At 40.1% G+C, this 21,630-nt stretch overlaps 1 protein-coding gene across 1 annotated transcript; it reads right to left on the bottom strand.

Annotated features, from left to right (window-relative positions):
- Positions 1–261: 261 nt before the first annotated feature.
- Positions 262–11,144, bottom strand: SLC16A14 (solute carrier family 16 member 14). Its single transcript, XM_010200492.2, has 6 exons — positions 11,103–11,144; positions 8,625–8,749; positions 8,082–8,358; positions 7,100–7,243; positions 2,099–3,094; positions 262–410 (listed from the first exon to the last, which is right to left on the bottom strand). Exons 3-6 carry the CDS (start codon positions 8,341–8,343, stop codon positions 262–264), a joined length of 1,551 nt encoding a protein of 516 aa, XP_010198794.1. The 5' UTR covers positions 8,344–8,358; positions 8,625–8,749; positions 11,103–11,144.
- Between the last annotated feature and the right edge of the window lie 10,486 nt (positions 11,145–21,630).

Raw genomic sequence — 21,630 nt, 5'->3', positions numbered from 1 at the left:
AGAAGCAAGGGTAAAGGCCTCGAGCATTGTTCCGGTTTTAAAAGACGAGCAGGATGCTTGTAATCACTTTGTTAGTTCTAAAGTAAAATATCTTAACTCATCTTAAAAGCATATTTTTAATAATTTATTAGCATTTTGTAGCACTCTTCACTTAAGTACAGCGCAATGTGGTTGGTTCCATAAGAAAAACAGCTTCATACTGTCATGCAGTAGAAACATGAAAACAACAAAAATACTTTAAAAAAAAATCTGGAATTTGTTCTATACTTGTGCTTCTTCTGTAGATTTTTCTCTTGGTTGTTTCTTTTGAATACAAGGTTGTATAAGTAAAAATATTATTCCCACCATGTATAGCAAGCCAGATATGTAAAAAGAAAAGTCATATTTTTGTGTGATGTCATAAATCCAACCTGCAAAACAAGGACAAAGCATGTTTGTTACAAAACTTGACACAAGGTACATTTGCACAGGAAAATATGAAAAACACTGCATATGTCTGTTACTACATTTCAATCAAATCCATAGATGTTTTGTGGAAAAATTAAACGAAAGAGGCGGTGATTGTCTCCTCCTCTAGATACTACAGATGGAAATGCCTTAACAAAATCTCTTTTCATTAATCAAAACCAGTGCAAACCTTATGTCCTCATTTAAGTATCATGGAAGTCTTAAAATGGGACTCTAGCTATGTGCCATCCTAAAAAGCCAAGCAACCTTCTCTCTAAAATGCCACATTTTCCAAACAAGTTATCACACATTTGACTTTAAAATAGACATTTTGGAATTCCAAACCAATTAGTTCTTACACCCTACTACTCTCAATACTGCAGGCAGTTCAAATGCTGTGCCTTGTGCAAGCACATTCCCAATAGCTTTCCCAAAGACTCACATACCGATAAAAGACTTTTCAAGAGATATAATCTCAGTACTGCAGTAACTCTCATTCCAACCTTAATTCCTTTGCAAAAATACATTAAAATTACTTCAGAAATGTTTGAGAACCCAAAATAGCAAAATTCCCTCATGTCATGCTGGTTGCAGTGATATCTCAAGATCAGAAACTTTCTTTTACATCAACTAATTGCATTCTATTTGCTTCGTTACTAATGACCAAATGCAAAGACATGTTCAGCACAAGCTGGAAGGAGCTGAAAGAATGCATGGTAGAGTAAAACACTGCTGCTTTTCAAAAGGCACCAAATGAGCTTTCTTCCAGATCGTGTCAGCTCACCCAATGGGGAGGAGAGGTGGTGAGAGTGTTCTCGCTATTCTGTGTGGCTTGCGCTGCTAATAGCTTCAGTTCAGCCTAGTGCCATCCCTGGCTGGCCATGGACATTACTCACATGGTTTCTTACTGCTTTCTTCTGATTTGCATCTCTGTAAAGGGCAGCTGTAGTCTGGCTATAGTATTGACAATCAGAACCTGTATCTCTTCTGTACTTCCCCATCTCTCTCTGTGAGAAAGTTTCTAATGAATGTGTGTTTAAACCTAAGTAATTTTAGAGGTAGCATACATTCACTTCTGCTTTTTGTTGTGGATGGCAGTAAAGAGATTATGAGCAGTGCGGTCCACAAAGTAAGTATTTCTGGTTGAAGGAAGGCAAAGCTAAGTTAGTTAAATCACCACATCCATTGGCAGCTTAGTGTGGTGACATACAAACACACTCTATAGTTCTTGGAGGTAATACTATGGTACTAACACATGTCTACCCTGAAAATTATTTATCATTTTTTCATCTAGGTAGAGGCATGAGTATGTATAATGTACGTACATACCACACAAATCACATAAATATAGGCTAAAGCTTTCTTATTAAAACAAAAAAGTAAGATAAGATTTTTAGGAAACAGACCATTGAAAGGATAGATTGCAATGGATTTGGGGTAATTTGCAAGGACTGTAATTCATAGTGTGTGAGTAGTGAGCTGGTAGCCAGCAGATGGATCTGTAAATCTGTATGAAGTCAGACATAGTCCATTCTGGGGCAGCTGTAATTTTGTTAACTACATGTGCTCATAACATAAGAAAGCTTAGTAATATAAAAAGTCATACAGTTATTATGCAAACATCTGTTGGTTAGCAATTTGAACTTTTTACCTGCAAAGGGTGGTCCAAACAATGCAGATATTCCATTGGCACAAATGATGATGCCATAAGCATTTGCAAGGTGTTTAGTTCCAACTAAATCTTCAGTCACAACAGGCATTAGAGAAAAGTAGCCACTAGAAAATCCTATTAGAGCACAAACCACAGCCAGGCTAATGTATGTTTGCATTAGTGGTAACATAAGAATGCAAGTGACCAGGGAAAAATTAGCTGTGAGGAAGACATTCCATGTGCTGATACATGGGAGATCAGAGATGATGCCAAGGATCACCTTACCAAAAATATGAACAATGGCTATAATGGATGTCAAAGGAAATATATGGTTCTGACTAGAGAGGTTGTACTGCTTGACTATTTCTGGTAGATGAATAAAGGGAATAACAAAGCTGCTATAGGCAAACAAAGCCCAAATTACAAAGGCGACAAATACTCTATTGGTAAACAGTGATGCAGCTCCAAAGTAGCTGGAGTACCATATTGCAAAGCCCTGCCTGACTGTAACCATCAGCTGGCTCACTGTCTTTAGAATGCGCAATCCATACATATTCCTTCCACTTCTGGAGTTACTTCCATTTTCGATGTGCTGGACATTGTCAAGTACTTCTTCATTTGCTGCCTCTTCTTTTTTTTCTGATTCTTCACTAAGGACTCCATTAGATTTTATAGTCTCTGCAGAATGGGACAGAGCTTTTGCCTGATTATCGTCAATATTACTTCTCACAACATATTTTTCATTAACAACATCTTTGGGAGAGAGCGGTCTCATAAGTGCCCCACAGACACAAAGGTTGAGGGAGATGGCGCCCTGGAGGAACATGGCATTCCTCCACCCGAATTCAGTGCAGAGGTACTTCAGTAAGGCAGTCATTAGGAAAGCTCCAAAGCCTGTTCCTGTGGTACTGAGTCCTTGTGCAAGTGCTCTTCTCTTCTGAAAATACTGCCCTACCATGACCACTGCAGGCAGATAAACCATGCCGCTCCCAACCCCTATGAAAATAAAAACCAAATCAATTGGAACTTTTTGCAGACAAGATAAAAAGTGGTGAAAACACATCAGTTTTATTCCTAACTTTTGTGCTAGCATAGTAGTAAAACTATGAATAAATATTCAGTTATCATTTTAGCTTTCATTTCTGTCGCATAGTATTTTCCACAATTTGCAATACTCATTCCAGTGGGAATACAGTGCTGCTATTTAACTGCTGGAAAAACAGAAACACATGGAAGATAAAACCTTTACCTCACTCGGTTCAGCATGGACCACTGGAAAGTCCCAAACCTCCCGCAGTAAAACAGTGGCAGTTAATACGGGGACAAAAAAAACCCAGTCCTATTTTGTAATATCTGCATATGTTGTACCTGCATCTGATTGTTACCAGCTACCTGAAATTGCTTGCTGGGCACATCATGCTGCTTTTGCCAAAGTTCACCAGCACTGAAGATCCATTCTGAGTCCTTGCTTTGTGGAGCCACAGTGACCATGAGATAATGTTTCAGGTGTCAGCAAAGAGTTAGCCCAGTGGTGGAACCTTGGGTAGTAGCTAGGGCCACACTATGCAGCTGCACAGGCATATTTTTAAAAGATGATCTCTAGTTTTGTGGGATATCCCCATTTCAAGCAGAAAGTGTTGAGAGTTGTGCAAACAAAAGTAACAGTTGCCCACTTTTTATCACAGCAGATTACTAACATTGAGGATTTGGGTTGAGAGAGGTTTGTGTAGAAGATGCTGCCAAATTCACTGTGATCATAATTTAGATTAGTGTTCAAGACTTAAAAGTTTTCATAAATAGCTGATAACATGCTTGCATGCAGCTATGGTTCAATCTAACTACAGCTAGATCAGAGAACAAGTGGTTATTCCATAAAAACCTGAAAAAAAGCACCTCATTACTACAGCAGTGTACAGTGGTCAGGGCTGACCTGTTTTGCCTGTTAGTTATTTCTTTGCTATATGAATACATGATGAGGTTTTTATTTTGCAGAAGGTGTCCGTCCCCAAACCCAACCACAAACTTTAAGGAAATCTCTCTGCCCCCTGGAAGACTGCCTGCCTTGTCAGAGTAGCTTGCTGTTGACTGCTGTGAAAAAACAGCCTGAGCTTGTGCTCATGTTCACTGCACTTTCCTGCGCATTCCAAGAAATAAGGCATTTTTTTTAATTGTTTATCTTTTCATTCTGTGGGCTGCACAGCAAAACATAGTTAAATTCCATGCAGAGGCATGCCACCTTCAGAGGCCCACTGGCCACTCTCCTCCAGCTCCAGCTTGCGCTTTGTCACCCTGCCCGGTGCTGTGGTGGCAGGGCCCAGCGTGCGCGCTGTCCCGTGGCCCACTGGCACTCCGTGCTGCTCCCCGCCGTGTGCCGGGCAGGGGAAGGCTTTCCTGTCCCCATACTGCTGCCCGTGGAGCCGGGAGGGAGCTGCCAGCCGGGAGATGAGAGGCCGAGGCTGCAAGGAGCTAGGGGAGGGGAACCGCACTGAAGTGAGGGGCACTTGAGCAGCTGAGGCAGCAAGGAGAGGATCACAAGGACGTGCCGTGTGAGGGCATCTGGCACAGCCAGTCACTAACAGGGAGAACAGGCACCATCAGTAGGCCCATGAGCACAGCATGGCCCAGAAGTGACTGCAGCAGAAGGCAGCCACCATAAGTGAACAACACTCTTACATCTAGTGGCTGTGACAAGAAGAAAGAAACTTCCCAGAGGGAACAGTGAGCAAGGTAACTGTCAACAAGGGGATGGGAGGGAATGGACTGGCACAGAGGCAATGGGTGAGTGAGGAGATTATGAGTGCATGACAGTGCCTGAGGGGATGGGGAGGGGTCAGTGAGGGGATGGTGACTGAGTGGATGGTGAGGGGATGGTGAGTGGAGGTCTCATGACTGGAAGAAACATATCAAGCATCTGTACACTGTTTTCCTTGCCAGAATTACTCTGGCAACAGCATCACTTCTCCACCTAATGTGAAAAATTGCTTCAATTTTTTTCTGAAAATAGGGTTATCACCTCTCTGTAAATTTTCTATATAATCTCGGCCTTTTTGGCCAGTATTTTGTGTGTGCTCTTTCTGAGAAGCACCAAAGGCTAAGGGAAAGAGTGTGTAGATTTCTGTCTGCTTGAATATATTCAATATCTATGGAAACAGAAATTCCAAAAAGGGCAGAACCCCGCCTGTAATAATTGTTCTTTGTTCAGGAATTTATAGCACTACTGAAATCTATGGTACAATGGTATAAGGAGTCATCACAGTGATTTGTGCTAGTTTAATTTTTTTTGCCATCCAGAGAGCTAGATAAAAGATTATGTACAGAAGTGCTGCAGATGTCTGTACAAATCTGTGAAAGGGTAGTCTGAGGGAATGAAAGGTACTGAAGCTATTTTTTGTATTGCAAACAATTATTTTTTTTGGTAATGCTTCAGTCTGTCGCATATAGCATAGACACCATGCTTTATTTCCAAACACAACTGGCCATCTTATCTGTGGAATGGATATTTCAAATCCCTTTAACCAGTGTTGGTCAGATAATAACCAAAGGCCACATTTTTTATTTCTTACTAGGGTCACTTCAAATTTTGTTTCATATCTATTAACAGTATCTCTTCACAGAAATGAATAGTGAATAAAACGGAGCAGAGCCTTAAGTAGACATTCTGAGCTCTTCTACAGAACCTTCTAAAAGTAACTACATTTTTTCACAAGAAGCCACACTTTGCTAGAAACAGCATTCAGACACTAATTATCTCTTGGTTTTCAAGAAAGATGCCGAAACACCCGTGCTTTTCGTATTTTAACTGGGGTCATACACACATCAAAAGGTTTTCTAGAGACCTAATTCCAATTCAAATGACAAAATATTACGTCTTTAAGTGATTTTGATTGTAAAACAATGTAACCATATTAGTTGCTATTATTAGTGGTTGTTGATATCATCTGGATGTCTCTTCTTAGAAACTACATATGAAATACAGTCACATGCAATTATCCTAAATGAGGCTGAAATCGAGTTAAATTTCTTCATAGTAGCTCAGATGGTGCTGTGTTTTGGATTTGTGACCCAAACAGTGTTGATAATGCAGGCATGTTTTAGCTGTTGTTGGACAGTGCTTACACAACATCAAGGCCTTTTCTATTTCATACACCACCTCACCAGCAAGTGGGCTGTGGGAGCACAAGAAGCTTGGATAGGACACAGCGGGATAGCTGATCCCAACTGACCAGAGACATCCCTGCCTATATGATGTCATGCTCAGCAATAAAACTGGGGGAGAAAAGGAGGGCAGACCTTTTGAGTTGTGGCATTGTCTTCCCAAGTAACAGCTACACACGATGAAGCCCTGCTTCACTGGAAATGGCTAAACATCTGCCTACCCATGAGAAATAGTGAATTAATTCCTTATTTTGCTTTGCTTGTGCATGCAGCTTTTGCTTTACCTATTAAACAGTCTTTATCTCCCTTTCACCCTTCTGATTTTCTCCCCCATTCTGCTGCAGGAGAGTGAGCAAGCAGCTGTGCAACGCCTAACTGCCTAGCTACGGTAACCTGTAACACTTTCAAATGGGTTTTGAAGGAGTACATAGTTATCATAATCTGGTATTTTATTGATGTGGAGCAATTCCTGTAGAAAACATTTGCTATTTCTACCTGTGACAGAAAGGAGTTAGGTAGATGTATAATTCCACAGTGTTGTAACATCTTTAAATTCAGCTTGTTAGTGATTGAGTTAACTCTTCTAATTAAAAATGTCGTCTAATATATTCACTTGAGAGAAACTGATAAAAATCCCAACTTGTCAGATTTAAATGACAACAAAAGTCACTGGACCCAACCCAATGAGTAACTAAATAAGTTTTCTGGAAAGATAACAGGTTGTAAAGAGTGTGAAAGAAAAGCCGGAATAACTTTATAGTCTAACTTCCCTCTTTACTCATGCAAATAACCTTCAAAGGAACCAAAATAACTGAAGGAAGTTTCAGACCTTAGCACAGCTCTTACCAGCTGTCACTCCAAACGTAAGGAAGAGGTAGTGCACGTTTGAGGCATAGGCACTCAGTATCCAACCTAGGGCATTCAGTATCCCTCCAATTAAAGCTGTCTTGCGGCATCCACACATGCTAATGAATAAACCAATGAAAGGACCTGTTAAAAAACATGGAAAAAAATAGTTATTTATTTAGTTCTCTGCACTCTTTAATAATTTTTCACTTGAAGATTTCTAATGTTTTAAACAAAATGTTAAATATCAGGCTACTCAAGCAATTCAGTTTATTTTCCCTATTACTGTTCAAAATCTTGGAAAGAAAAATCCAGCCAACCAGATACTTAGCAAATGCCCATAGGACCTAAATTAAAAGTTGTTCCATGAAGAAGGGACAGTTTAAACAGAGGAAGAAACTGAAAATGTTGTTCCCAATACTAATGCTGTGTGGATGGAGGCTTTTTCAGAAGTAACTAGAAAATAAACATTTTATTTCTTTTCAGTGGAATATTTTAGTCAGACCAAAACACAACTTTTTAAATCTTAATTTAGGTAGACAGATGTGTGTATATACATATATACACAAACATACCCTTCCAGACATTATTTTGGGTTAACCCAACCACAGATTAAGAAATAACTTCTAGTTCAGTTGACAAACTGAAATATAAACTATCTAAATTCAACATTTTCTCCTCCCAGACAGAGTACAGGGAGCACCACAGGCTTCACAGATCATCTCTTTTCTTAATTCTAGTGAGACTTTGAAGTCACAGGTATCATTTCCTGCTCATGTTGTCTCCTCAATCATCTTCCCTGTTGTTTCTTTTCTCTCTCTAACTTGAAAAATTTGGCTTGGTGACTTTAAAGAGGCAACTCAGGGAAACTTGGGCAGCTCTACTAATAAAATGGAAAACTGTATGAAAATAATTGTGGGATAAGTGGCAAATACATCCTAGAAATCTATGTAGTTTTGAAATAAATGATGCTAGAACATACCTACAATAAGTGTAATGCCCATGCTGAGGGAGCTAACCCATGCTGTTAAGCCACGACTTTGATTGAACTCTTGAAGCCATTCCATGTTGAGTATTCCAAGGGCCATTTGGGATCCCATGATAAGTATGTGCACAAGAAAAGAGGAAAGTACAATCATCCAAGCCCATCCTCCATCGATGTTTGGATTGGGCTTAATTGGCTTACTTCCAACTTTTGAGTCATCTCCAAAATCATATCCAATATCCTCTCGACTAGCATACATTTTCTCCACAATATTCTGAAACAAATGCAGTAAATACCTTCAAAATACGCACAGACTGATCAGACTTTGTAGTTTGGTTATAGTGAATAGCATGAATCACTACCATATTTCACCATTGTGGTTCAGTGCAGTTGTGAAGTTAATACTGGAGTGTCATTGTTTCAATATAAAATGCTTAGAAAAATCACTAATTATGTATCCCATTGTCATGGCTGGCTATGTAGCAGTCTGTACAGGCTGACAGAAGCTGCATTATTTCCATTACTATATACTTTACTTACTTGTAGGTGGCTGAGAGTGCTCACTCTTCATGGGTTGATTGGTTTCTATCTGTATATTCCTTTATATCACTTTCCTCTATCCCAGTAAGATTTGTGTGCCTCTGTGTTCAAGTTGACAATAAAGCCTGGAATAGAAAAAAAAAGGCAGTCTTGAAGAGGCAGGTAGATGAAGTTACTGTATCTTTTCAGAGGAAAACAGTTTTGAGATGCATTTCTTCCTTAGTAGTGGAAGAACAAGAGTGAAGAAAGAGGAAGACAAAGATTTCAGTTTCTTGATTTTCAAAATGCTTTGCTTAAATAAATCACAACAAAGGGATTGTTACTGCCTCTACGGCAAGCTTTTTATTACGGTCAACTTGACAGTTTGCTATTACGTTTTTAGTTTCCATAGTATTAATCCATATAATCCTACTAAAACCAAAGAATTCTTCCAAAATAATGTCAGTGCCTATCAGAATCAAACTGAATGGCAGTTATAATAGCTTCATTTGATTCCTTTGTTTTCTTCTACTGTTACTGTATCTGAAGATTGCAACACAATGTGAAAATTATTTCCGTATTGTTTTTAATTGATTAACAGGCAAGGTGCAGAACCCAGTCTTCCCTCTGATTTCTGCTGCGACGTATCAAAATGTTGCCCAACCATGGAGAACCACTTAGGTTTCCATGGAGACTAGAAATGTAATGATACAAATTACCAGAGATGGTAATTTTTTGTCATCTTCTCTGGAGAAATAAAGAGCCATCAGCTTCATAACAGTCAAAAGAGAGAAGAAAGTTATAAAAAATTGTTTTAGAAAGCTCCTTGTGTATTCTGTGAGCCCTCAGGAAGTGTGCCTCAGGGCGAGCTCCTCAGTGCTGAAAGCTGGCACACAACAGAGTCACCTGGACTCTGTACTAACTGAAAGTTTGATCTGTTGTCTTTAAATATATCAGTATATTTTAACGTCTCAAGTTACTACCTCTCCAAACTATTTTACTTTTTTTCTTATTGCTATATAAACATACAGAGAAGGCCTTGAAGTTTTTCGTACTAATTGGAGTCCCAAATGAGATAGGTCAAAGCCACAGTTTGTTTCACAGACAACAGTGAAAACCTGCCAATACATGTCACGTCTCCAGATTGGCTGCTGGGTAGTGAAGTGGTATATATCTCTTAGTTGTGGTGCAGGTAATTAATTATGTCACTAAGAACAACCTGAATGCGTAGGTTTCTGCAAGAGCACACTGATTTGTCTCATACAGTGAGCTGGAAATAAAATATGTTGGACTCCTGGTATGAAACTTTTCATATATGTATACTCTTTATGGACTAAGTTGTCAGTAGCACTTGGCCAGGGAAGGTATTGGTGACACAGTGAGGAAGGACAGGAACTGTGCACATGTAACACTTCCCACATGAGCAGATAAGCTCGGACAGTTGATGAGTCTGCAGCAGTGGAAACATATACTGAAATGACTGTCTTTTTCTTTTCCAAATCAAGAGGCAGAGAAAAGGGGGATTATGCTTAGAGGTCCTTTTAGAGGTCCTGCAAGGTATCTGTGGCAGGAAGAGTGGCAAGGTAGCAAGTCAGAGCCCTGCAATGGTGCAGGCTTTTTTTGAATGTAAGAAGACTGTCTGGGATAGCTCTAGTTAAAATTATACTTCATCCTTCCTCTACAGAGGGTAGATCTTAAAGATAACACCTCAACTCTTTCCTGTTAACATACATGGAGCTAGGTCCTGCATCGATGTCATTCGTACAACTACTTATGGAGAATTCAGCCCACTCACCAGAGAGAAAAATACTAATTGCATAAAGGTAACAAAGATGGTGAATAATCATGCTAATGGGAAATAATGAGAAGGTCAGAATGAAGGAAAATTGCAAGCATTGAACATGCTCTGCACAAGATTAATGAAAATGTATGATGGCTATTACAGTACGTCTTAGATAATGGAATAGAGAATTACGTAACTGAAGATTCAGTGTTAGGATTAAATGTGGAATTTCACCTTTCTCTTTTGTGGTTTTGACTGGTTTTGTGTGCACCTGAATAGTGATACCGGATACAAAAATGTTCTTCTTTGGACAGGAAATAGATATGCCTTTTATATACTTGAATTATTTAAAGCACAAGTAATTGACATTGAGGTGCAAAGCTATGACACTCCTCTTTGCAATCTTACTGATATAATGGGCTTAGATTGAGTAGATGCAGGTTAATGCCATGCTTGCATCAACCCCCACAAATCTTCAGAAAACACACGTGTTTTCCTTTTGAACTGGAAACTTGTTTGTTATTATTTTTATACTATAAACTTCGCACTAATGTCACAAGTTCAGAGTGAATGTACTCAAAAGGGAGGAAAAGTCATCTTCAGCAACTGCACAAACTCCCAGGCCCTGGGTAATGCAAGGACCAGTCGCCTGGATGCCCTCCTCACTTCTGACTCATTGCCCCTTAATCTATCACACCCATGAGAGATGCACTTACCTGCTCTCAGCCTTCTTAGCCTTCTTGCCACATGGTAGCACTGCTGAGAACTCAGTATCACAAAAGGCAGAGAAGCCCAAGGGGCTCTTGGCAATCGTGAAATCCTAAAGAAACTGTAATGAAAATGACAGCAGTAGATTTGTGCTTCTTGTTTGGACTCTTGTTTTGTCAGATGGAGAAAAGCTTTATATATTGTATGCACACATTGTATGCAGAGCTCTTAGAGAACTGGCCCCAACATTAAGTGCCCACAAAAATGCTGAGCTTTTTTGAAAATCTGACTCATGAGCTATTTTAGGGACAAATGCAGGTACTGTAATAAGACCAAAGTTAGCAGCAGAATACCCAAATTCCCTTCACCGTTAGTATAGTCCATGGCTCTCTAGCTTGTAGTTGAACTGGATCATCAAAAAACTCTGATCTTGATATAAAAAGTCCATATGATACATAATTTACATATTCTTGGGTAAGATGTTCCAGTACCTGATTTGCCTTGATGTTAAAAAAGTATAGGGAAAAATGTACTTTAAAAGCATTTCCAATATATAATTTACAAATGCATTACAAATAGTGAAGAGTTTTGCTTCATGGTATTCCCAGCAAACATGGCACATAGAAATTTTTGTCTTTTGAAGACATAAAGAAAAAACTTGTTAAAAGCAGAGTTTATTTTGGGTGACCTAAGTTTTATCGTTCTAACTTGAGCTTGCTAATACGTTGATTTCAGCTGCCAGTGACTTCACAAGAGATGTGCATACTAACTGCTCTTGCAGATCTTGAATACCCAGCAGAGAAAATCAGAGATTTAAATGCTTAAAATATTAATGTATTTGTCAGGGTGCAAGTTTGCATTAAGTTCCAGGCAGTTCAGTTTCCAGACTTGGGTCATTGCCCTTCTGCACAAGGGTCCCAGGTCTTGCTCAGAAGACCCCTGAGTCCCATGCTGTTCTTGATGTGACTCAGGAAGGTCCCATATCCCCAGGAACAGCAGGAATAGGCTCGGAGAGCCAACTGTTTTCTTCCCTGGGTGCCAAGGGATTGAGCAGCTGGCATCAGGTGCTCTACCTCTATTTTGTAACCGGTTAAAGACTGTTCCAGGAGCAGCCCTAAGGCAGGGGATGGACTTTTTCCCCCCAGGGTAATAAATTTCGGGGACTTAGATGTTACACTTTCGCCAGTATTCAGGCTAAGCTCGTCCCTGCCACACAGTGCTCCGACGGGCAGAGGCGTAGGCCCTGCAGAGCCCGCGGCGCTGGGGCAGAGGCGGGGGCCGCGGTCGGGGCGCAGCGGCTCGCCCGGCGTGGGGCTGCGGCTGTGGCGGGGCCAGGCGCGGCGCGGGGCGGCGTTTGGGCGGGCGAGGCGCCGCCCGCCGCTGCACAAAGGGTGACCGCTGGTTACCCCGCGGCGGTGGTTGCGCTCTCAGCCCGGCGCGGGTCGGATCGCCGCCGGACCGCTGCTGCCCCCAGCGCCCCCCGCGCCCCCGTTGCACCGCGTAGCGCCGGGCCGGGCCCCCTCTGCTGCAGACGGCGCGGGTACTGCGCTTTCCTTCCCCTGCCCGCCCCTAAGCCGGGGCCGGGGCCGTGCGGTGGCTCCCAGCTTCTCCCGAGGTACTCACCGCGCTGGGACGCGCCAGCGCCAGCGCCACCGCCCCAGCTCGCCACGACGCCGAGCTCCCCGCTGTCAGCCCAACCCGCGGGCAGCTCCGCGCGCCGGGCGCTGCTGCAGACCCCGGTGTCCACCTGCGCCCGGCTCCGCTCAGTTGCTGGCGCCGCCTCAGCTTCGTCCCTGCTCGCCGACCCAGCTTTTATTTTCTGGGAAAGTGTAGCACCGGTCTCGGGCCTCTAGACCCCCAGGCAGCTCGTCCTGTGCACCGCCTTGTCTCCATTCCCTGCAATTTCAAATCTCCACGCTCTTTCATTCCTGCGATACCGGCTAATTCTGGTTTGGCGAAGCAGATCTGCAGTCCTCTCACATGCACACTCTTGTGGCTGAATGAAGTTTATAGCTGCACAGGTTATCGCCGGAAATTTACATCCAAGAGATATAACCAAGATATAACCGAGTAAAAGCAGCCAATATGAAGGTTTAAAGGGCCTTTAGGCTATATTTACTTAAGAGAGTCTGGACGAATTTATGTAGCCAAACCACCCTAAGAATGAAGCTTGAAAGCTTCATTGTGTAGTATTTTATTTGTGCAATAAATATGCTTAAAAAATAATGTTTCTCCTGTAGAAGAGGAAAAGAGTTGTGGAAATACCCTCCTACTTTTTCAAACCAATATGGGCACCTCAGTTATATCTTTCTGAATAATCTGATGTTAATGAGGTATACATTCTTTGACTATTTGCAGCGAATTTACCCAAGCTACAGTGATTTTATATGCCACTGTACATAACTTTCATCATCAGAGAATCTTGGTGTCCCAGATCAGTTCACTGAGAAGCATAAATAATGTCTGTTCAAGAAGATATAAGAATTAGTTTGAGAGAAGACAAAATGGGGAGAGACCAGGGGAATGTTTTTATGGTGTTGTATATGCTATCTATGTGCATAACATGGTAGTTCATAATCTGATAAAAGAGAATGGATTTGTGGGGATTAAAAAAATATGTGTTTGGAACTTTTCTTATATTTTTTCTCCGTCTTTATTTGACGCTACTCTTTAGCTTGTGTGCCATTTACAAGTGCAAATGTCATATATATTTTCATAAAAGTTTAATTTTCTGTTCCAGTATATATGTGGTCCTTCAATTATATCCATACAAAAGAAGTTTATCTCGTTTTGGTTTAAGTGTGTGGCAGACTATGGACTATTGATATGGCTTCAGTCTTTACCTAAATGTATTCTTTTGCGTTGTACCCTTAAAAAGTTAACCTTTTTGCAGACTAGCCAGCTAGATTAGTGTCAGAGACTTGTGATTGTATTCATTACTCCTCCATCACAAAGCTAGATTTCTCATTTTAAAATATTATGGTATTGCTTTGCAAATATGTGTCATTCTGAATCATGTAAAGTTCCTCCAGTTACTTTGTAGTTTACTGTATCTTGCCCAATAGTGTAAGGGCATTCATATCCCAGATTTCACCTTTGGCATTAGCTTTTTGGCTACAGTCTAATTTCTTAAAAGCTTTACTGCTAGGGCCTTGACCCTTGAAATCTGATGCTTATTGGTTAGTGTTATTACCCAGGTTTGACGTGTACATTTTGATTTGTGAGCCATTTAACATGCTAACATACTTTATTAAGCCTACCACAGAAACAGATTTACTGAGATTGTGGGGTGACTAGTCGCAAAAACATTTGACTGACTGTTAACCCATGCTCCCTCTAGCACTTGAGATGCTGCCTGCCTGCTTAAATCCTTGTGCTAACAGAGATTCTGTTTTTACAGTTTGATCTGATGGAGAGTTCTCTTAGCTCTGTCACTGCTTCAGCAGTTCTGACTAAAATCTGGTATTTATGTTGATTGGGAAGATGAGTATGTATGGATATACTTGAATTTCAGCCATTAAATTGTGCAGGTCTAGCAGTGATGTTCAACAAGGAAAAAAATATCTGTTTTGTAAGAATGGGAAGGACAATTCTATAGCATCAGAAAAAGTTTGCAGTTTTTAGCAAAGATGCATAAGGTGCCCTATCCTGGAAAAGTAAGGTGTGAACAAAATCTGACAGACCCTGGTGCCTTGTAGATCATAACTGTATGAAATGGTCAGATGGCAGAGGAACCCCAACTGAAAAGGACTTTTTACTAGTCCCTTAAACATGATGGTAATTATATGTCATAATATAACTTAAAGGGAGAAAGGAATAGAGAGAGGGAGGGAAGGAAGGAGGAAGGCAGGGGTAGAAGGAATTGGTAACAAATTTTTTACCCTCTTTGGGCCACTTTTACAGTTATAGAACTGGTGATTGGAAGGGATCTCTGGGGTCCACCCAATCCAGCCGTCTACTGGAAGCATACTATGACTTGTGGTATTTCAGATTAGCTCTGGCTTTGCCTAACTTGCCCTTGAAAGCCTTCAAGCATTTCTGGGCAATATGTTCCTGTGCAGCACCACCCATACACTCAGTCACAACTCCAAGGGTTCAGTTTGTGGCTCCAGCTCCTTTTTTTTTTACCATTCACTACTACTAAGGAGGGTAGCAAATGATCTTTGTTCAATTGATAGCTCAATGATCTTTGCCACTCCCCTTCAGGTAGTTTTCAGTTGTTACCAGATCTCTCCTTATTTTCTTTTCTGCCAGGCTAACCAAGCCTAACTTCTTCAACACCTCAACAAAAGTTATATGCTGTACACTATTGGCTAGTTCATCAGCCTGCCCTTCTGTTTCTTGACATCCTTCTTGAACCAGGGAACCCAAACCAGGACACATTATCCCAAGTGTGGACTCTTAGTCCTGAGTAAGTCCTGAATAGTACTGAATAAGGAGGGATAAAAATTTCTATACATCTATTGTCTCTGCTTCCTTCCTAATGAAACTCAATCTGTGGTTCCTTTTATTTGCAATGAAAACACACTGTTGGCTCATAATCAACTTAGTGTCCACTGTGAGAGCCACATGCTTTTCAGCTGGGCTGCTGCTCAAACAGCCTGCACTGGTGCCTGGCACCACTCAACCCCATGTGCACAACTTTGCACTCCTTGTTAAACTTCATGAGGTTTCTGTTGACCCAATTTTTAAGTTTCTCGAAGTCCTTTCAACTAAAGCTCCACTGTTTGATTTGAGAATCACCCTTCCTAAGTTGCTATTGTCCGAAAATCTGCTGCAGGTGCCTCCTGTGTCATCGTCCAAGTTACAGTGAACGTAAAGAAAAATGCTGGCCTCAGCATTGACCCCAGAGTGTTCTACTTGCACTGGCCACCAACTAAACATCAACCACTGATTACTACCCTTCAAGCCCAGCAATCCATCCAGTTTCAACCCATCTAGCATGCTGTTCATTCATCCAGACCATACTCTTCAGCTTTTTCTTTATCTTGAGGGGTTTAATAATTTGTTTAATCCCCGTTGCTCAAAATGCGAGCTGTGCTGGAGAGCTTACAGACTGTGAAGCCCTGTGAAAATGTGTATTGATGAAAATAAAAAGTGCTGATATAGCTTCCCAGCACTTTTCCTCTATTACTGCTGCAGTGGTGATTACTCTCCTCCCTAAAGCTCTCATTGAGTTGCCACCCTGCTTCCAGTGAAAAAGCAGTACTACAGTGATTGATAAGGAAATAAAGATTTTAAATAAGAGCTGGGTTGCTGCAGCATCAAGATAGAGAACAGAAAAGGCATCTTATCCCATTTTCTTTGATCCCTGAACTTTTAACTAGTGCAAAGTATCACCAAACATCCTCCTCAATTCTAGCTACATAGTTATTGTTAAAAAGAAATATTATTTATAGTATTTAAAGATTTTGCTGCCTCTTTCTCTTTGGGATACTGAAGAATTCTGTGTATTCAGAAGATCATGTTACATTGGTCCTGAATTAAAAACAAAAGAAAGGAAAGCACACCAAACATAATATTTCAATTTGGCATACAGATTGTACAGTAGTACAGCTTTCTTAGGACATCCTAAAAACTTGTGGTTTCTCTTCATTTTAGCAAGACCAGACTGACAAACAGAAATCATGCATATTGTCTTGTTTTACCCACTGCCTTTCTGAAGAGGATCCTTGGTACCTTTGTTGGATTTACCACAAAGCAACATCCTCAAATAATACCCTGAGCAAGTATGGACATTTTCAGCAACTCTCCTGCCTTCTCCCATGACAGCTGCAGAGTCTTACCCAAATGGGAAAGACTGAACTAGCTTGCTAGTTCACCCAAGGCTGAGGATAGACCATGGGAATAGACTTTAAAAAATAGAAGAAAAAGTAACATTTTAATCATTGCTGGCATGGAGATTTTCAGTTGCACAATAATGACTTTTCTCTTTCTTCTCTCTCCAAGCGTTGATGCATTATAGCAGTTACAGACATGGGAGGGATCATGAGATCCTGTCCAGTTCTCATAGATTCTTCAGGAACATGTGTCAAAAAATCTATTATGTGTGTCCTGTGAGAGATGTGAAAGCTTCCTAGAATTAATTTAAAATGCAAAAGGATGGTCCTCAACAGACAGGGATGCTGAAGAGGTTAACAGTCCTGCCTCAGAGTGGTGTGGCTATTTCATCAGTGCCTTGTTAAGAGTTCCATTAAAGGTTCCCCAGCAAAGTTGAATATTTCTATTCCACACATTAAGGGCTGGGGCCAGGTTCTTGCCACAAGAAGTGCAGCAAGAATGAAGGAGGAAAGTGAATGGGAAAAGGACAGGGAGTTGGAGAAGAAGCCTAAAGAGCTGGCAGGGTATATTGAATGGGTAGGAATATGCAAACTGGCTTCTATGTCTGAACTGAACTGTTGCCACTCATGTACTTTTAAGTCCTTTATGGGCAGCAAAGCAGCAAACCTGGGTTTCCATGTTGTACCTCAAGAAGGCAATGGGAAATGGATATTTTGTTAATGCTTATAGTTATTTCCCTGCTTCTAAACGTTATTTCTCTGCTTCTGAAAGTTATTTCTCTGCTTCTGAAAGTTACAGCACGGGAGAAATGGCATTTGCTCACAGAACAAAGGAAGATGTAACAAACCTGTCCTTTTTTGCAGGATTATTTAATGTCAGCCTTGCACATTACAATCCAAGTTGCATATTGAGAAGGTAAAATATGGTATAAAAAAAAATCCTACTAGTTGTAAGTGCTCTCGTAAGACTAACATGTTCTGCATGTGGTGATATCTCACTTTTCTGGTTTAAAACGTGTGAGCTTAAGGGTGTGACTGCAGTTGGTTAAACATCTGAAGTACCGTACTAAGAAAGTGAACTCAGGGGCTCTCTGACATGAATGACACACCATTGCGCTGCAGTCACTTCCTCCTCTGTGTATATAAAAAATCTCAGAGTATTCAGTGAGAAGTGTATGACCTGGTGGTCATGGGCTGCACCTGTTGCAAATACACTAAATTAACTGCAGATTTCAGGAAGGTCAAATTACCATTCAACTAGTAAATATAAATTAAAGGATTGAGTTCAGTGGTACCAGGGTGTAGTCCTTCAGTTTGTGGCATTCAAATCACAGTATTAATCTGTGGGCAGTAGCTTTCTAAATTTTCACTCATGAAATATTTTAGTCCCATGGGTATGACGTCAAATGTTTTGCATATGTCTTGTCTAAACCAGTAAATTTGGTTTTACTGCAGATTAAGGTATTTTTTTTAAACACAAGAACTGCAATAATATTATGATTCATGGGAACAGAGCAAGTAAGCAATGGTTACAGGAGGAAAGACATACAATGTCCTCCACTTGAATGAGAGCTGCAAATATTTTAGCCAAGTTACACTAGGTAACTTGGTTCACAGCTAAATTGCATTGTGCAATTAGTGGGTCAAATCACATGTTATTTGCATAAGTACTTGAACCAGCTTGGGTAACAGGAAGCTGCTGAGATGTTCTAACTGTTCCTGGACTTTGCTGCCATTGCACCCCTCAAAGCTGCACAGGCTGTTTTGGAGGATTGGAGTGTGATGGATCTCCATTAGACCAACAAAACTCAGAGATCCTGCAACAGGGATCACTGTGAGAGTTCAGCCAGAGGTGTTTGTATAAAAGCTGAAGTCACGTGTCCAAGACAGAGTCATTCTTTCCTTTTCAGTAACTATTCTGATGTCACTTGCTTGTCTTGTTGAATTTTTTTCAATCTCTGTGTAGCCCTCACATTTTTAATGGCCACAGTTTTCCGTAAACACAGGTAGGGAAAAGAAGTGTAATCCTTGGACCATCATTTTTCAATCTTTATTAAACTGCCTCAAGTTCTTTAGAAAATTCAAATAAATATAAACAGAAGTGCAGAATAGGAATATATTTCATGTTTCATTTATTTGTGAGCATTTCGTTAACCTCAAAATGAAAATCAAACATATTAAGGCCTGGGTTATGCTTCCTTGTTAAGTTTCTGTTCTTGAGCAGTAAAGAGAGGCCTTCCATTGACATGGGTAAGAGAACAAACTAAACAATTGTTGCCTTGTGCTTAGTTTGTCCATATGTCTGTAAACAAAGAAATATTTGCAACTTTTTAAGGTCAATTAAACTTCCCATGTTATGTTATTGCTAGGCTAATCTACATATGAACCCTTTCCATGACTTCTGACCCTGCATTTCTTCAGCGAGCTCTGAGTGAAGCCAACATTTCAACCTTTGTTGCCATCTATTGTAGTCCTACAGGTAGTGGGCATCCTGTGCCCACTTTCCAAAAGATATGACTTGCATCAGAAACTTGGTCTTGTTCAGTGGTCTCTAAAGCTAGACTGATGGTGTCATGTTTCTGGGAGCTGGAGCAATTCCTACATGCTGTGTGGGAAACATAGAGCAGTTTCTCATTCTTACCAGATGACAGACTGCAAACTAACAGGATCAAGAGTCCATAGGACTAAAAGCAATAGATCATTTGTGTGACTATCATGGTCTGGATCATGAGAGGTTTTGTATGGAAAGGAAACATCACCAAATTCTGAGCTGTTACTGTGAAATTGTCTTTGGGGAATTAAGACTTCTCTGAGCTTCTGAGATAGAGGGTGACCCATTGGGTGGAAGAAATCCTGTTCTGATTTCTAAGCAAGCAGTGAAAACCACATAGTACATGTAAGAACATTTCCACATTTCCCAACACAGAATGAAAAGTGAAATATGGGCCATTTTGTTTCATTAACAAAGAGGTAACTGTTTTTCATTATTACCATTTCTGTTAATTTTGCTATATATTTTAGATTTTTAAATAAATATGTTAAGACTCATGTTTGAAGAAATCAACATGATGTAGTAAGTAGAAGTTAAAAAAATTGTTGAGCTGTGGTTGACCATTCATATGAAGTTAAATTAACTGTGTTCATAGTGCAGTCCTAATGATTGCAGAAAGTAATGCAGCAGCAACTAAATTTTATGTTTCAGAGCTTTCATATTTTATAAATGATATAATATGTGGTAATATAGTGGACTAAATTGTTTTGATGGGATTTTTTTCCTCAAATTTGACATTATTGCTTTCAATGACGTAGAATTAAATTGTTTTCAGATCTGCCTAGCAACAAAATATGCTCTCTCTCCCTCTAGTGGAGGATAATATAATAGTTTTCCTTCTCTTTTGGGATGTGTAAACATTCAAATAATACTATCAGAGGCTGAAAGCTTTTCTGAACAAGAATATATAATAATTTTTGTTTAGTGTATAACAGAAATGTTATATGACTATCAATGTAATAGTAATATTTTCTTCTGAAAGTGCAGTTTTTAAACTGATCCTTAACAATATGAAATGTAAAATATTTACGTGTGTAAATATTTACAGATATCTAGGCACATTTTTAAATAACAACAAAGGCCAAGTCAGCAGTTAAGATTAAAAACAACTGATCTCAGAAGTAAAATACAGCTTGATGTTGCACACGAGAGCAGCTTGCATGTTGGTATTTGACAGATTGATCCTGTTTAAAGAGCCTGTGCCTAGATGATACACTTTTTATTTTAATCCAAGTGTTTTGAGCATTTGTGGTGTTCACCTTAAGAAGGAGCATGCCACATTGCATACTTGGATACAATGTGTATCCATCTCTTTTTCAAAATTAGATGTTACCATCTACTGTTTAATTTCAGTCTCCTAATAAACAAAATGGTAAGGAACAGCATAAATATCTTCCAAGCACTTAGTATTTGTTAAAGTGAAAACTGCTTATATAAGTAATGATTTACAAGGCTAAGTACATAATTAGGGTAGTAGAAAATACTTCTTATGTATTACTGATTAAACAAGATGTGCCTATAATTACTCCGCTTTTAGTTTCCAAAATCTAACAAGACCACTGTTTCTTGGCTATATTCCTGTTACTGTTTTCATTGGAAAGTTCTTTATTCTGCTGCTAAGGTTCTTTTTAGCTTTTTTTTTCTGTTTTGTGTTTCTATTCTCACTTTCTCTATTAGTATTTTTCATTCTCTTCCTTGTTGCCATGCAAAACTTCACATAGGTGGGTGGAGGAGCTGTCAGTCCAAGGGAATCTCAAAGATAAGGTGCGTGTAGGTGACTTGACAGTCTTCATCTTTGAGGGAGATGGGCTTTTTTCCACCTGCAGGTCACTGCCTTGCACTGTTAGCATTTTAGTTCAAATTAATTTGAGTTTGTGCATTTGTTGTTCTTAACAAGTCACTAAAGGATAACAGAGCTACTTCACAAGAAGTATTGGGTGACAGTTCTGGGTTGCCACTGTCTCACTAAAGTACCAACAGTGAATCTCTTAGCAAGGAGGAAAAATTTTCATTTTCTGATATGGGGGAGTGACTCCAAAGACTATGGTGCAATGAGTCATTTAAGTTGTAATTGCTATAATTAGTACAGAAATCTAAAGAGTGGGGTGTAACAGTGTGCTAAGAGATGATACAGAAGAGATGGTGGAATGCTCTTCAGAAATGCCACTATGGCCTCCTGACTAGCTGCATTTGAAAATTTCCAGC

Source organism: Colius striatus, chromosome 12 (genome assembly GCF_028858725.1).
Source record: "Colius striatus isolate bColStr4 chromosome 12, bColStr4.1.hap1, whole genome shotgun sequence".
NCBI classification, from domain to species: Eukaryota; Metazoa; Chordata; class Aves; order Coliiformes; family Coliidae; genus Colius; species Colius striatus.
Note: the sequence above shows the minus strand (reverse complement) of the source record. Positions and strands in the feature narration are given on the sequence as shown.

What these genes read in the sequence shown, in the direction of transcription:
- SLC16A14 (XM_010200492.2), bottom strand. Translation starts at nt 8,343, where the DNA reads ATGTATGCTAGTCGAGAGGATATTGGATATGATTTTGGAGATGACTCA. An exon ending in GGGCATTACACTTATTGTAG is followed by an intron (nt 7,244 to 8,081) that starts GTATGTTCTAGC and finishes GTTTTTTAACAG; the next exon opens with GTCCTTTCATTGGTTTATTC. An exon ending in GTTTGGACCACCCTTTGCAG is followed by an intron (nt 411 to 2,098) that starts GTAAAAAGTTCA and finishes CTTGTTTTGCAG; the next exon opens with GTTGGATTTATGACATCACA.